Source organism: Pelodiscus sinensis, chromosome 17 (assembly GCF_049634645.1).
Source record: "Pelodiscus sinensis isolate JC-2024 chromosome 17, ASM4963464v1, whole genome shotgun sequence".
Classification (NCBI taxonomy): domain Eukaryota; kingdom Metazoa; phylum Chordata; order Testudines; family Trionychidae; genus Pelodiscus; species Pelodiscus sinensis.
Genome location: NC_134727.1, coordinates 16,674,597 through 16,690,647, shown reverse-complemented (window position 1 = coordinate 16,690,647; position 16,051 = coordinate 16,674,597). Strand labels below are relative to the sequence as shown.

General features: G+C 52.3%; 2 protein-coding genes across 11 annotated transcripts in view; both read left to right on the top strand.

Annotated features, from left to right (window-relative positions):
* ABLIM3 (actin binding LIM protein family member 3) overlaps positions 1 to 5,214 on the top strand; it is a 120,590-nt gene extending 115,376 nt beyond the window's left edge. For all 10 annotated transcript variants that reach the window (XM_075900230.1, XM_075900228.1, XM_075900229.1 and 7 more), the window contains 4 exons: positions 572 to 630; positions 1,425 to 1,485; positions 2,737 to 4,043; positions 4,939 to 5,214. In XM_075900230.1, the coding sequence (XP_075756345.1) occupies positions 572 to 630; positions 1,425 to 1,485; positions 2,737 to 2,864 (248 nt within the window). In that variant the 3' untranslated portion in view covers positions 2,865 to 4,043; positions 4,939 to 5,214. The remainder of the gene's footprint in view (positions 1 to 571; positions 631 to 1,424; positions 1,486 to 2,736; positions 4,044 to 4,938) is intronic.
* A 6,020-nt stretch (positions 5,215 to 11,234) lies between these two features.
* AFAP1L1 (actin filament associated protein 1 like 1) overlaps positions 11,235 to 16,051 on the top strand; it is a 66,449-nt gene continuing 61,632 nt past the window's right edge. Inside the window, exon 1 of the mRNA XM_075900225.1 lies at positions 11,235 to 11,411. Coding sequence (XP_075756340.1) covers positions 11,396 to 11,411 — 16 coding nt within the window. The 5' untranslated portion in view covers positions 11,235 to 11,395. The remainder of the gene's footprint in view (positions 11,412 to 16,051) is intronic.

The window sequence follows — 16,051 nt, the reverse complement described above, 5'->3', positions numbered from 1 at the left end:
CTCTTTCATTCATGCCTCCTATCTCAGGTGTAGGGGCAGATTGTATATTGCAAAATCTTCTAAGTCCTGAGAGGCCCCTCCCAGCCCGAGATGACTTAGCGCTCCATGCTGTGAGTCTCCATCCTGGTCTCACTCCCCGGGGAGACAGCCCACTCAGCCACTGCTGGGCCCCAGGCTCTACATCCTCCAGCCATTGGGAGCAGAATCCAAGGGCTCAGAGGGGCATCCAGCCTTCAGCGGGGAGGGAGGTAGCTAGGACAGAGCCTGCAAAGGGCAATCCAGTAATGTAAATTGCAGAGGATCCCCCTTCCCCCCCAGTGTAACAGGCAAGGTGTCCAATGGACTCCCTGAATTTGCCTACCAAAGGGGCCAACTGCAGCACTACATTTCTTCTTTCTCTGATATACCTGTGTCATCCGGGCTAGATCTTTGGGGTCTTTCCTCTTTATAGTTAAACTTCAGCTGTGTTTGGGGACCGGACACCTGGGCCTTAGCTCAGTAGCTGAGGGTTTCCCAAGTACAAGATGTCAGTTTGGGGACTATGCACTTTGTTGTTATTTTTTCTCTTCAGATCCTCTCATTTCAAAATCTGCATCCCTCCCTGCCTACAGAAGGAACGGGCTGCACAGGGTGAGTTTCACTAGCTACCCTGGATCTGCCACCAGGTGGCAGTGTTTCCGACTGTTTCTCCTGGGGGAGTGGCTGCACAGGTGAGATACATACACATGTGGAATGGAGGGAGCAATTCTAGGGCAGTAGCCTCAGGGGCTGGCTAGTAGAGCCCTCTTTGTACCTGGGTTCAGAATCCTCAGGCTGGGGTTCAGGATCCTCAAAACTTGCGAGTGTTCTTTCTGGAGGCATGTGGAACAGACTAGAGCCATGTGAGCCTCTAGGGGCTGCCCCCTCTGCTAAGACATATCCAGAGCTTCCCCGGTGTATTTTGTATGGAGTCCAAGTAGGAACTAGAGATTGGAAAAGCCTCACCCAGTCCTAGGAATCTAGGAGTGGAAAGTGCCCCCCCCCCCCAGCTGTAAAATCTCTTCCAGACTCCTGGAGCTCAGAGGCAGGGAAACAGAACCCCCGTGTCAGAGTGTGGGAAGGTCTGTGCTTTCCACAGTGATGTCTTTGCTGTGTAACTTTGGGCAACAAGGATTTTAGGAATGGTCCCCTGACTGATGCAGGCTGGGAGTTAGGAGGCCTGGGTGGTTTCTTGACTCTGCCACTAACTCACTATGTGACCTTTTTCACCTCCCTGTGCCTCAGTTTCCCCTCTGTAAAATGAGGGGAATGACATCTCGGAACAGATTAATTATAAGCTTTGTAAAACATGTTGAGCTTCCCAGGTGGAAGGTGTGATAGAAGAGCTGAGTATTTATCGAGGCTTCCCTCATCCTGACCCCTCCGTGTTCTCATTTCTCCTACAGCCCCCCAGTGCTGAACTCTTCCACTACGACAGCACAAATGCCGTCAACTGGGGGATGCGAGGTAAGCAGGGAACAGTGCCTGGGAAGCCTTAGCAGTTCTGCAGTATGTGCTGCTAGAACCTGTGCCAACATGCTTCAATGCGACACTCCGAGAGTGGCCCCTCTTACCAGAGTAAGAGCTTACTACATACTCTCCTCCAGATCCTGCACAGCACAGTCAGCATAGAGTGCTGAACACTAAAGCTTGCAGGGCCTGTGCAAGATACACCGGCTGATGCTTTTACCTAGACCCTTGACTGGCCCTGCAGCAGCAGATAATGATGTTTTTCAAAGCTGTCTTATCGATGGCACCTGTCACTGTAAAACTGCAAAAACAGTCAGAGTGGTTGTCCCCCTTCCTGCTACTGCTGTTTGCATTCCTGCCAGCTTGGGGGGAAAGTAGGTTAATGAGTTTCTTGCTTTGTCACTATCTAGGTGGTTTATCTTTCCGGCTCTCATTCCCAAGTAAATTCCTGCAGTGCTGGGGTTGCAAACACAGCCGGGGAAGGGTTAAAGCTAAACCAGAGCACTGTTTACGAAACTATTCCTGTGAATATCAGGCCCCGTTCACATCTGTGTCAAGCAGCTGCAATGATGGTGGACCCAGTGTCCAGGGAATTCCCATGACAAAAAGTTTCCCTCTGGCTGGCAGGGACCAGCGTAGCCGATTCTGGGCTCCCCACTGGAGCTGCCAGAACATGGAGCATATGAGGGGCATTTCATATCCCCTCCTTTGAACAGTATTGAGCCCTGGCTATTCCTACCTCCCACACTGGCCCTGAGGGGCTGTTAGCAGCTGTCAGGTTAGTTAAACCCACCTTTCCCCCTCTCCCTCCTCGTCTCCTTGCCCAGTGTTGAGTTCAGCTGCAGCACAGGGATGAACCAGGTTCATGTTGTGAAAAACCTTTAGGAAACTCTGAAAAGCAACAAGTCCCTTTAGGGGCTTTAAGCCTCTCAGAGGCCCCACACTGCAGGCAGCTGTGCACCCTACACCCGTGTGAAGTCAATGCTGGCGAAGGGCCCTGAGCACCTGGCAGGATCAGGCCCTGCCTTCCCCAGCGCTCACAAAGAAGCTTTGCTGAGCTGTGGTGCTGGTGCCTGGGATCTTTCTGTGTTAGCTTCCAGGTGCCGAGCAGCAGCAAGGAGGGCAAAAGCTGTGGGAGGGGGCAAGAGCAGCCAGTACACTGGGACTCACCTGGGCGGCAAAGGGACAGCTTGGAGGCTGCTTGCTGACTCATTTCTCATCTCTTTCCTTCCCTTTCTCTCCCTGCAGAATACAAGGTAGGACTGCACAGGAGTTTGGAGCGGGGAGCAGCTGCCAGCCAGTCAGTGATGCTGTCCAATGTCCAACTACCACCAGGGCACTTGTGGGCTGGGCGGGTCTCCAGAGCCCATGTTTGAACTGAGACCTTTTCAGACACCTTCCCTTCCCTTCCCTTCCCTTCCCTTCCCTTCCCTTCGACATGACCTGATTCGCTTTCCCCCAGTGCCAGCCACCCTGTCCCTCCTGCTGTCATCCACTCCAGCAGGACTGGGCTGCAGTTGAGCCTGGCTTACGCTGTGGGGATCCCAGACACTTTGCTCCGCAGCAAGGCACATGCTCGGGGGAGAGCTGAGGGGCTGGATGATCACAGCTGTCATGCTGGGCTCAGCAGCAGCAGCTCCTACCCAGTTCTAATGGGAGATGGAGGCCAGGGTAGGACACCAATGGTTCCCAACCAGGCCCTCACCCACCAGCGGGTCCCTATGTCCAAAACTAGGTTAATGCATGACTGGGTCCTGGCCTAGGCAAACATACATTTCCCCCCACCTGGTGCAGAGGGGAGACTCTGGGGGAGATGGACTGTGAGTTCCACATTGCCCCACAGTGCTAGCTCCTGTCCTGCTGGACTGGGTTCCCCACACCAGGTTCCCCACACCAGGGTTTGCAGCCTGGCACATGGGGTTGCAACACCACCAGCTGGACCAAACCCAAGTGGTGCTGCAATCTTGTGTGCCAGGTGGTCCCAGCCTTGTGGGACAGGAGCCAACGCTGCAGGGTGAATGCAGGGCAGACCCTTTCCCCACCTCTCCAGCCTCTCCTGTTCACTGGGCCGGGGTTAAGGTTGAGGTGCCTGGGCAAAGGGTGTACGTACCTAATGGTGAGTTGCAAAAAAAAATGTAGCTGGCGGGTCACCTGCATAAAATGCATTAGCCTACTCTGTGATAAGCCAAGTGGTCTGGAAATGGGCAGGTGGGTGCTGGGTTAGCATCAGCCTCTCCATCAGAGCATCAGCCCTGCCTTGCAGTGTCCATGCGAACTCCAGGTTCTGCTCTGGAAGCTAGGCCTGCCCTTTGGGCCCCAGGCAGCACCACCCTGTGCCAAACAGAACAGGTCCACGGACTAGCTGCTGGGTTGTTGCTGTGGGTTCCCCTTAGCTGTGCCCATCTGGGTTGCTCTCTGGCTCACAGCTTGGGGAGTCCGCCCACCCAAAAGCGTTTCTTGGCCTCTCTCGGCAGATATACCCCTATGAGCTGCTTATGGTGACCACCCGGGGGAGGACCCAGCTGCCCAAGGATGTGGACAGGACTCGGTTAGAGGTAAGCAAAGCCTTCCCTGCTGTGGAGAATATTGCTGGCACATGGGGTTGCAACACCACCAGCTGGACCAAACCCAAGTGGTGCTGCAATCTTGTGTGCCAGGTGGTCCCAGCCTTGTGGGACAGGAGCCCCTTCTGACATTGTCTCCTGCTCCCCCAGTGCTGCTGAGGCTGGAGCAGAAGGTACGAACAGAGCAGGGATAGCCGCTGCCCTCCTGCCTGTTACGCATCATCTCCCAGCATGGAGACCTGACATGTTTCAGACATGAGCTCCCTGCAGATGGAACAGGGGCTGGTGTTGTCTGCATGGACATCACCCTGTGGAGCACAGCATCACGCCGACGCACTCACTCCTCCCCACTCCATAGAGTTCACAGGGGAGCCCCTGCCAGATGCTTCCCAACCTCCCCTCCTTTGAAAAGCTCAGGCTAACTAGAAGGTCACTAACCCAGTGTGGGGCTGGCTGCCTGAAGCCAACAAAAGCCTCAATGCTGGGTCACCAGTGCGGTGTTCGGGGTGCAGCATTGGCCATGGAAATCTGTGCCCCAGCTGGAGGCTGAGGAAGGGGGTCACCGATCCACGTGGTTGTGCTCATACCCAGCCACAGATACATGTCACGCTCCCACACAGCCACCATTGCACACACAGCGCTACACAGCCACAATAGTACACGCACACTCACAGGTGTTCACACAATTACAATTCACCTGCTCCGAGACGCGACAACACTGGGATAGTCACAGCCCTGTGCTGCGTGTGCAGAGCCACATGTACAGACAGCCACTTGCCGTTCCAATTGCATCTGCACAGGCACGTTGAGCAGTGGCAGCCATACTCCCGCGCGCTGTCTCAGGCCCATACACCCCGCCTCATGCCCCTCTCTGCTGTCCCTCCAGCGCCACCTGTCACAGGATGAGTTCTATCAGATCTTCGGCATGACCATTGCGGAGTTCGACCGCCTGGCCCTGTGGAAGAGGAACGAGCTGAAGAAGCAGGCGCGGTTGTTTTGAATGCAACGCACTATAAATTTATACATAGCTATAAATATATATGTATAGAAAGATCTCTATATTGAAGCTCTGTATAACTCTCTCTCTCTCTTGTACAATAGGAGACGCGGCCACTCTCTTTGCAACCCTGTAGAGTGAATTGAAGTGTCTCAGATATTTTTATGCCCTTTGTTTGCTTTATGTTCTTTTTTTATTCTAATGCGATTGGGGGTGGGGTGGGAGGTGCAATTTGCGTATTGAACCTTCTGGCCTTTTGGGCCATTCAGACCCCCACCATCCCCTGCCACAGGGCCAGTGTCCGTAAAGCCCAGCCCAGTGGAGGAGGGAGTGTTTGCAGCTCATGCTCAGTGAAAGGTTGGCTCCTTTTCCCTCTTCTGCCCCTTCAGACCCTTGGCTGCTGCTATGTCCTGGGCTCTGGGCTCAATATCACCTTCTCACTTTGCACAGGCAGACCAAGCACCTTCAGCCGGCAGAGCAAGAGGTCCCTTCCCTCCCACAAGGGTTCCTGCAACTCCCAGCAGGGAGGGCCCTGCCATCTGATTCAGCCATTGATAGTAGAAGGGTTCCTGGTAAACTGCCTCTCTTCTCAGGGTTTGGGCTGGGGCAGCAGTTTCCCTCCCCTTTTGTCAGCCCCACCTACCAGATTTGTACTAATTTAGGAAAGTGAATGGAGTGGAGTGTATCACCCCATCCCTTGCTAACATAAGACTCCCTCCCTACAGGCCCAATCTGTCATGGCATCTGGTGGAAGTGACATGGCCAGGGACCAAATTTGGCAATGCCACAATTTTGTTCTCTCCCTCCCCGGCTTTCCCATCCCAGCTGCCAGGGGAGAATACACCTAGGCACTGCCAGTGCAAATCACAGGGGATCATTACAAGATGTGTCAGATCTGTGTCATCTGCAACACTCCCAGGCCCATGAATCACAGGAGTCATTCTGTCAGGAGTGTGCTATGAAAAAGGTGTCTCAACCTTCGTATTTCCAAATCACAGTATCCCAACAGCTCCAGGCTTCTTCCCACCCACGCCTGCCAATGTCAATAAAACTGTTTTCCCTCCTGCAAGTAACAAAACGATGGTTTGTCCTCATCAGAGCCCCCTTTTATGTCCAATGCCACTGTTAGCAATTTGACACCAGAGTTACAGACCCAGGCCCTTTACAAAGTGTAATGCATTTATTAAAGCCCAAGATGTGGGGTGGATATGTCCCTAATGGCATCTTTGTGACTGTAAGGCTTCAACGTGAGCCTCAACTAAAATCCTGACCCAAGCAGGCCTGGACTTTGGAGGAGTTGGGATGTGGCTCTAACGCTGCACTCTGTAACATAGGCCCTATCTTTCTGGTTAGGAGTAGAAGGGGCTGGTTTGGAGTCAGTCCGGAACCTCCTCATGAAGTGTTAAGCAGGTGTGGAAGTAGCCGGTCGGGAGAGCTGTGGGGAAAAGGGGAAGGAGGCATGTTAGACTGTTGTTACAAACTGAATCAGCTACACATCCCCTTATTAATGTGTTCGCTGAGGTTTTTCTGATTCTCGTTCATCAGTAACATCCAGCATCCCAGCTCAAATTGCCAGAGCAGCCTCTGGGAGGGGCGTAATAAAGACGTTTGCAAAGACTCTCTAGAACTATGGGGGGGAGGGGAACTGTAGAGTTTTATTGCTTGTTTGGTTTTTTACTAATATGCTGTTTCAACCCAAACACAGTTGCCTGTTGTGGTATGTTTCTCTGATTTCCTGTTTGCTTTCTTGATGTAATGCTCAGGCAGGCCCCAGGAGTGCCTGTCCTGTGCTCCCCAGTCCACGCCTAGCAAAGCATGCTCACACTCCAGAGTTGTATCAGTCTCTCTCTTATGGGAGCGGAGGATAATGTTCTGCTCTAGCAAAGGGGCAGGACCCCATGTCCTCAGAGGCCTGTTCCAACGCTGTCTCTAATAGTCATCCTTAATCCCTGTATTGGGAATTTTCCATGCTGTTTTTCGATGAAGAGCCATCTCAGGTGAGTGCTGAATGCTCTCCAGGGAGAACCAGCCTCTTGCAGCCGATTGTGTGGCATTAGCCTAGGATGAGCCCCCAAACGCATTACACAAAGAACTGACATCAGGTTCCCGGTATGTGATAGAGGGAATATCCAGTTTGGCCCATTGCCCTTCTGCCCTGCAGTGCTGGTACATGACACCATTGCTATCCCCATGCCTAACACCATGAGACTGGAGCAGCAGGAAGAAAATTCATCTTCAGCAAGCAGCAATGGGTCTTTTAGCTTTTACTTCAGCACAGAATGGGCTGTGGAATGAAGTGAAGAGTGTAATATTGTGCTGGTAATTGCTTCTGTCTACTTTAGCACAGCAGTAAGTGCAACCAATTGTATTTATAATGGTTTCACCCACATAAAACTGCATTTCCTTAAATCAAGCTTAGCTATTTGGGGCTATGAGAAACCTCAGACTCCAGCAGCAGCTCCGGTGAAATCCCTAGGGAGCTAAGAGCTTTAAATAGTCAGGATGATGATGCATAGCATCATCGAGCACTTTTCTTTTCCAAAACACTTTGGGTGCGTCTAGACTGGCAAGATTTTGCGCAAAAGCAGCTGCTTTTGCGCAAAAACTTGCCAGCTGTCTACACTGGCCACTTGAATTTACACAAGAGCACTGACTTTGTAATGTATAAAATCAGTGCTTCTTGCGCAAATACTTTCACGCTCCTGCTCGGGAAAAAGCCCTCTTGTGCAAGAATACTTGCGTAAGAGGGCCAGTGTAGACAGGGAAGAATTGTTTTGCGCAAAAAAGCCCCGATGGCGAAAATGGCGATCAGGGCTTTCTTGCACAAAATTGCATCTAGACTGGTCACGGATGCTTTTGCGCAAAAGCAAGTCTTTTGCGCAAAGGCACTTGCCAATCTAGACACGCTTTTGCGGAAATACTTTTAACGGAAAAACTTTTCCATTAAAAGTATTTCCGCAAAATCATGCCAGTCTAGACGCAGCCTTTAAGTATTAACTAAATATTCTTCACATCCCCCTGAGGGGAGAGGTGCATTTATTCCTGCTGTCCAGGTAGAGAAACTGAGGCACAGAGTGGTTCAGTGACTTATCCAAGGTCATACAGTGTGTCAGGCAGAGCCAGTTATAAAAATCCTGGGCTCCCAGTCCAGTGGTCAGCCCACTAGTTCACACTGACAAAATATAATTGCTGATCCCTACTCTTGGTAGGTATTTTTCGTATTTATTTTGGGGGCACAGTAATAAACTGCTTTATGGGAGGAGGCAGGGTTTTCCTCCAAGTTTTTGATCTTCCAGGGGAAACTTGCCAGGGAACATCCTCTCCATGAACCTGTTGCAGTGGGAGAAGTTTGCAGCTGTAATTGTTTAGTTTCATTTCAGACTCAGTTAAAGTACAGGATCTTTTAGGAAAGACACAGGGCTGGCATCTGTTGAGTGCTGGGGTTGGGTGTTATTTATTAATATTTCCCTATGTGGTGTACACTAGTATTCTATGAATCTATGATTCGCTTACCTAACCCCATCCACTTAGGCTCACCCAACAGCAAGATAGGTATGGATACTGGTGGGCCAAACCAACTCCTATGGAAATCAATGGCAAAACTCCTGTTGGGCTCTTGAGAGGTTAACAGAAAAGGACACTGGGTAGAAAAATATAATGAAAGTACAAAGGATAAACAGAGGCAGCTGTTCTCAAAAGGCAAGGAAGGTGCAAGAGGTCTGGCAGAGCTGCTTAGGATTTTGACATGATTTACCAAACAGATTGGGAGCAGGCCCGTGTGCAGGAATTTCTGTGGGGGGTGCTATCTTTGTAAATGTGGACCACAAGGGTGTGAATGCTCCCTTCGTGGTCCCCCATGAAGCAGGGAAATCAACCCCAGCCTTCCCCTGGCCAGCCAGAGCATGCGGGAGGGAGGATCAGGCAGCATACTGCTCCTGCCTTCCCCTGGCCAGCCAGAGCATGGGGAAGGGAGGATCAGGCAGCATACTGTTCCTGCCTTCCCCTGGCCGGCTGGAGCATGCTTACTTGGGCAACCATGGGGATGCTTTCCCACCCTTCACACCCACCCTGTGTACAGGCCTGGGGAGCAATTTCCTTGGCTGGTAGTGGAGAAGAGGAATATGCTATTAGCAGACCCGCTGTTCCTGGATATGCCGTAAGGGGGCAGCAGACAAAACTGTCTCTGTGTCACCTTTGTGTCTGGTGTTCCCATTGTCTGTCTACCTAGGTAGCCCTATACTCCCATCCCAACAGGCCCTTTCTCCAGCTAGGCAGCCTATCGAATCTAAGAGTCAATCCCTGCAGCAAGCAGTGTTTGCCTTATGCGCTGCTCCCCCAGGAGCACAAGCCACCACGAGGAGAGGGATGAGGTGGGGGCATGAAAACCTTCCCATGAAGACTATTGTTCTGGCTGGTTCTAATTTACTAATTTTAGTGCCTTGTGGGCCACAACCACAAACTCACCTGGGCCCAGCTGGCTGTTTCTATAGTTGCTTTGAAGACTGTGGCCTGAGTGTGCTCTGCACTAACCAGAATTGGAGTTGGAGGAAAAGATCTATTTGCCATTTAGCTGCAACAAACCAAATGTGCTCAGAGAGACCAATGCAAGCTGGGCTTTTGGATGGGGCTAGAGAGGGACAGAGTCTGGGAAGCAAGCTGGCTCCTCTGGAAGCCTAGCTGGCTCTTGGGGGTGCTAATGGGCTCTGGAGCTATTTGCCTGCATCACTCATTCAACCATGGTCCTGGAGTGGTAGTGCCTAAAAGTCACAAGGATCTGAAAGGTCCCAAGTGTGACATGAGTCTGGGAGTTCTCTGCAGATCATGAAAATGATTGCCAGGAGAAACACTAACTGGTCGCCACGGGAGATTGAACATCTCTGGATAGAGCTTGTATTTCCAGAACAACTCTGAACCATGGGGAAGGCAGTCTTGGGGGAGGGACACACTGTCCATGTGTCTGTTCTGGGTAGACAACAGTACAACTCTATCTTTCCTGAATATAAACCTGATGTTGTGGACTCAAAACACACTGTCCCCTCTGTCTGTGCAGGCAGGAGGCAGAAGTGTCCATGTTACTGGCTGGGGGCTGACCTCTAACTTCACAAAAGCATTAGGGGAGCACAGCTAGGTGTGTCTGTGGTCCTAAGCATTAGAACTGATTATCCACAACACACCCCACCCTCATCCAGCCTGTAGAGCCAGCAGACGATAAGCAGGTGAAGAATTCCCAGCCACATCAGGATGAACCCCTCGGTCTTCATGCCCACATAGACAAACATGTGCTGTGTACAGAGGGGAATTCCAGGCGCTTGCTGCCTGCCATGCGAGGATTCAAGATCCAGAATCCATGGGAAACGCCTCGGAACCCTGAAAGGCAAAGCAGCTTGGGAGTTGCCACAGCACCACAGAGGGGAAGGAGCACGATTAGGGTTGCACCGAGGAGGCTAAGAAAGCCTCGCTCCTCTCATTATGGCAAGGGGGAAGGGGTGTATCTGGGGAGCTAGCACAGGAAAAGGGAGAGAACATTCTTAGCAATGCCCCTCATTGTAGACTAACTTTCCTGCATCCCACAGGCCTTGCACTCACCTCAGGACCTACAGGCAGGTTATGAACAGTGAAAGTGCTGACTCAGGAAAGGAGGCTGGAGGAAGAGTTGTTTGTAGAAGTATTTGGGGTTGCTCAGCTCTGCCTGATTTGTGGTTTGCTCGTGTCCCTCTTGGCTTGCTCAGTGCCCCACACTTGAGCGTTGGCAGGTATTGTGGGAGAAGGAGAAAAGCTGGGGGTGGGTGGGGGCAGGGGTGGAGGGACAGTGTGCTGCCAGAGTGTCTTTGGGGATCTCTGGGTGGGAGGCTGAGAAGGGAGCTGGTGCTTCTGGCTCAGAGGAAAGGGGGGAAACAGGAGAGCTGGCTGGGAGGTGCTAGGTGTGAGAGGTATGTGTGTGGGGGGGTGATGTGCTGGCTCTGCAGGGCATGAGGGATGTGTGGATGGAACATGTGGCTGTGGGGTGGACCTTGGGAGGCAGAAGCATGGGAGGATGTGGGGCTGAGTATGGGGGGAGGGGCTAGCTGAGGCTATGTGGGGGAAGGAGCAGTAGGCAGGGTGGGGACTGGCTGGTGGAATGTGGGGGGCAGGGACGGGCAGGGGGTGGGACAAGAGTCAGCGGAAGTGTCCTCCCAGCTGAGCATCAGCCTAGCAGAGCCGGCGCTAAGACCCCGCACTAAGCCAGGGAAGCGCAGGGCGGGCGGGGCAGCAGGTTTAAAGGTTGACGTCTCTGTGCCAGGCGAGCCAGGCGCATCCTCTGGCCGGACCTCTGCGCCCCTCACCGCCGCCTCGCGCCCGCCGGGCCATGGACAGGCTGAGCGGTAAGCGCGGCGCATTGGGCCAGGCGGGCGGCTGTGGTGGGCGCTCCCGGAGCGGACAGACCCAGTGCCCGGCCGCTGCGGCTTGCCCCCTGCTCCCGGCTCGGAGCGCGCGGCACCGGGGCTGGAAGGTGCCTGGACCCGGGAGGGGTTTAGCCGGGAGAGGGGCCGCCCCAGGCTGTAACTACCCAGACCGGGGCCGACCCCTCCGCCCCGTGGGAAGGGGCCCGGCCCCACCCGCCGCTGCTCACCCCACGGGCCGGGCGCCTGGGGAGAGCATCCCCTGCTCCTCCGAGCGGCCGGCTCCCGACCGCGGCCATGGCGCGTGTGGGTGGCAGCGCTGGAGCTGGGCTGCGGGCGGCTGTTCGGGGCTGCCGCGCCCGGCGGGGCAGTGACCTGCTGCCTTTGTCTCTCGCGGAGGGGCTGCTGGGGGACCCGGAATGGCCGGAGCCAGGGGCGCTGTCCCTGGGCCAAGGGGCGCACCTGTGCGCTGAAAGCCCGTGTGCTGGCAGCTTTGTGCTGCCTCGCTAGAGCCCTGCTCTGCCCAGGGGCCTGCGCCTCCCCCTGGGAGTTTGCTGGCAGGAGTAGGCCCCCGGGGCTGCTCACGGATCCGGAGCTGCAGGAAAGGGTTTGGGGGACTGGGCCCTGCTTTCTCCGGCAGGTGGGTTGTACCCGCAGCGCTGATCTTTAGGAGGCTACTGATGTTCCTTTGCCCATTTCTAGGGATGCTGTTGGGCCAAATGCATCCCCATGTTACCGGGGCAGATCCTCGGACATTTTAAGATGATTTAAATCAGGCGCCGCCTTACTCAGACAAAACATTCCCTGCAGTCCATAGGAATTTTGTGCCTGAGCAGGACTTCAAGATTTGGCTCAGGCTCTGTCTGTGTTTTTAACACCCAAGATGAATAAGGATGTTTCCTTGAACCATTGTGTAAATTAGAGCCAACCCCTTTAACTAATATTCCCTCCCTTAGATAGTGCCCAGTACAACCGTGGCAGCGCTCTTCTAGTGCTGGAGAAATGGAGAGCAACCTTGACAAAAGTTATGGACTTAGAGTCTGTTTCGCTGTCCAAACTGAGGGAAATGAATGATGGAAAGTAGCCTGCTTCAAAAACCTGAGTGTGTTAAGCATGTAGTAAGAATAATAAGGAAAATAATGACACTAAACTGAAGTATCGGGTTGTGTTCCTGCACGGATGGAATCAGCCCAGGAGAGAAGTGTGAGACCATCTCTGCAAGGTGCTTTCTAACCCAGAACAGAGCAGAGGTGTGGGCTTGTCTCAAAGCCCTCCCTACTGCAAGTGATCTAGTATCTCCTCTATAGACACACATTCTCGTATCTGTCTATGGAGCCAAGCTCATTTAGCTACTGCCTTTGACTCTAGTTATAAATAAACCTGCTTGACCCAACTTGTGATGAAGATCCCAACTTTCAGATTGGGAGGAGCATCCCAGGACTGGAAAGGAGAGAGGGTTCCAACTTGCGCCTTTTGTAGCGCATTGCCACAGCGCCATGGTGAGAAAAGTGCTATTGAGCCGCCCAAAGGGGTCGCTTCTGCTGGGTGAGACGGGAACACTCTGAGCTCCTCATGTCAATTAAAACAAAGTTGGAGTATCAGCCCTGCATTTGCACCAGACAAATCTTCTGAGGGTCAAGTGTTTCCCTTTCCCTTATGTAAAAGGATGGATGGCGCTTCCTCCGTGGAAACTTATGTGGGGATTTATTACTATTTCTTCATTGCCAGCTTGCTCCAAGTTCCAAACTGTCTCTCCATAGTGAGGATGGGGCATGAGGGGAAGGTGACCGCTCTCTCCTTCATTAGCATAGGTCATCCTATCTGCCTGCAGCCCTCTAGCAAAGGGACCTGCCCCAGGCAGCAAAGGGGCTGGGACTATTTTTCACCGCCGGGTAGGCTGTGCTCTCAGGGGAAGGCGCCTTGTCAGGTGTGTGGTAATAAGGGTACTACTGAGACTGGTGCTCAAGGATCATGCCTTGGCAGCTGGTTAGAACAGGGAACTGAAAATCTGTGGTAGAGCTGGACATAGAATGTCCATAGTCTAACTTCCACTGTGGAGTGGGGGGTCATGTTGTTTTTCTACGCCTCAGTTTCCCCACCTGTGCAATAGGGCTTACCTCACGGGAAAGGAAGGGTTGAGGTGTATGTAGCTCTCACAAGTCTGTGCTAGTAACCCCTTGTATGAGGTCATTTTATTTGGATTTGAATTTTTAAGAAAAAGTTAATTTCTCCATCCTCGTGTTACATGACTTCAGTACCCCCCTCCCCCCATGTCCCCTACCCTGGTGGGAACTAGGGATGTAAGCGACTAATCAACTATCCAATAAGCAAAAGCTTATCAGATAGTCGACACACTAGTCGACTAGACACTTTCCCCCACCCCCTTTGCTGCCTCTATCAGAAAGAGGCAGCAACGGGGGGAAGGAGAGGAGGATGCAGGGTGGAGCTGGCTTAAAAGCCGCTTCCCCCGCTGGCTCCATGGGAGGGGGCAGGGCACATCTGCTGCGTTCCACTTTTGAAATGTACAAGAGTCCCCAGTGGGGCTCTCATACATTTCAAAGTGGAAGCAGCATGGAGCTGGTCAGCTTGTACGTTTCAAAGGCCGTGGCATTTCTGCCTTTGAAATGTAGCAATGCCCAGGCGGGCTGTTGCTACATTTCTAAGTGGAAGTGCCCTTATCAACTAATCAAATAGTTGATGGAAATTCCATCGACTATTCAATTAGTTGATTAATCTATTTGTAACATCCTTGGTGGGAACACTTGCACTTCTGTGTCCAGCATGTTAACAAACTAACAGGCAGATGCACAAAGCCTCCAAAAGAGGCCCCTGAGCCTGGGTGTGCAACTTGAGACGTTATGAGGCCTGATTTTTAGGCATCTCAGAAAGGGTATTCAAAATCAGTGGCCTCTTAAAAACGTGGTTGAAGATGTCTATGAAATGCCAACCTCTCTGAGAGTTTCCAGTCGGGCGCAATGAGAGTGTCTCCACTGCAGATAGACACCCCTGGCTGGCCTGTGTCTGCTGACTCCGCGCAAGCCCCATGAGTCCAAGGGGTGGTTTCACTGAGGGTGACTATAACTCTTCAACGTTGACTAGATGTAACTCCAAGTAAGGGCTTTGGTCTGCCTGTTCTGAGCTTTGTTTTGCTGCTGCTCTCTCCTAGGTGCCTTCTATGGTAAAGTCAGCAGCAATTGCACTCCCTCCTTTTCATGTTTACAGTACGTTGCCATTGGCACCTGGGCTGCTCTGAGCTAATATAAATGTCCTGCTGCCCCATTTATCATCTGCAGCCTCTGGGAGCCTCCCGGGTTTGTGTGATTTCTGGAAGGTGTATTGGTGACTGGAGGAAAAACTTCAGCTATGTCGTGGGGCTCCCCTTTCCTAGGGGCAGGACTGGATCCCTCACACTGGCTAGACAAGCCATATCCCTCCAGCACTGTCTGTGCTCTGCTCTTCGCCACATCTCCCACGCCATGTGTACTCTGCCCCAATGCCTACTTAGTGCCTCTCTAGCCTTAGCCCTCGCTCAAGAGCTTTTCCCAAAGCATTTCATTCTCCAGGTGATCCAGACGCTTTCCAAGGGAGGTTGTACAGAAAACTCTTGCCCCCAAGGAAGGGTCCAGCTTTCCTGTCCCCTCCTGTGAGCTCCTGAGGGATGTGATAATGCTCTGCGGAGTCCACTAATCACAAGAGCTTCAATGCAAATACAAGCATGTGCACATTCTTTTTTCCCTTATTGATGCCAGGTTATATTTTTGACTCATTAGCAACAAACCATGAATGGTGTGGGGAGGGGGCCAGTTAGGCTACGTCGACACTGCACAGTGATTTTTGGAATAAGCTATTCCAGAATAGTCTTTCCAAAATAGCTTATTTTGAAATGGCACGTCTACACTGCAAGGAAGCCTCGAGAGTAGTCCGAGGCAGGCTTCCCTAATAGAGATGTGCTACCTCGACTTAGAGCCCCCGAAGGAATAACATAGACCTGGCCCTGCTGAGGGGCTATTTCAAAATAGCAGCAGTGGAGTGTCTACACACGCCTTATTTTGAAGTAATTCTTTTGGAATAGGTGTTGTTCTCCATAGAATGAGGTTTACAGAAGTTGAAATAAACCATCCATAATTTTGAAATTATTTCAAAATCATGGAATTGCTGTGTAGACCCTCACATAGTTATTCTAAAATATTGGCCGTTATTCCAAAATAACTGCTGTGTAGGCGCACCCTTAGTTACTTGTTGTGGCCTGTCTCTCCTCAATCTGAGCATTGTGGTAAATAGCTACAGATGCAGCCCTCGTGGACCCATCGATTCTTGCCATTACTTGCTCTTGCGTCTCTCAAATTCCAGTTCTCGGGCCAAATTTATCCCTGGTGTAGATCCACTGACGCCAGTGGCGATGCACCAGGGCAAAAGTTGAGTTCATCTCACCATAGGACCAAGGAAACACTGGGCTTGGTGGGAGGGTCCCTTGGCCATACTTGGGCTGCTGCCCAAAATTCTGCTGCAGGAATCCCAGCCTCTGCTAAAATGCAGCCCAGCAGAAGGGCATGTGGAGGGGGCGAGGGAGTGAGAAATATCAGATCAACCCAGCTGTTGGTTTCCGAGGCAAGTGGCGAGCT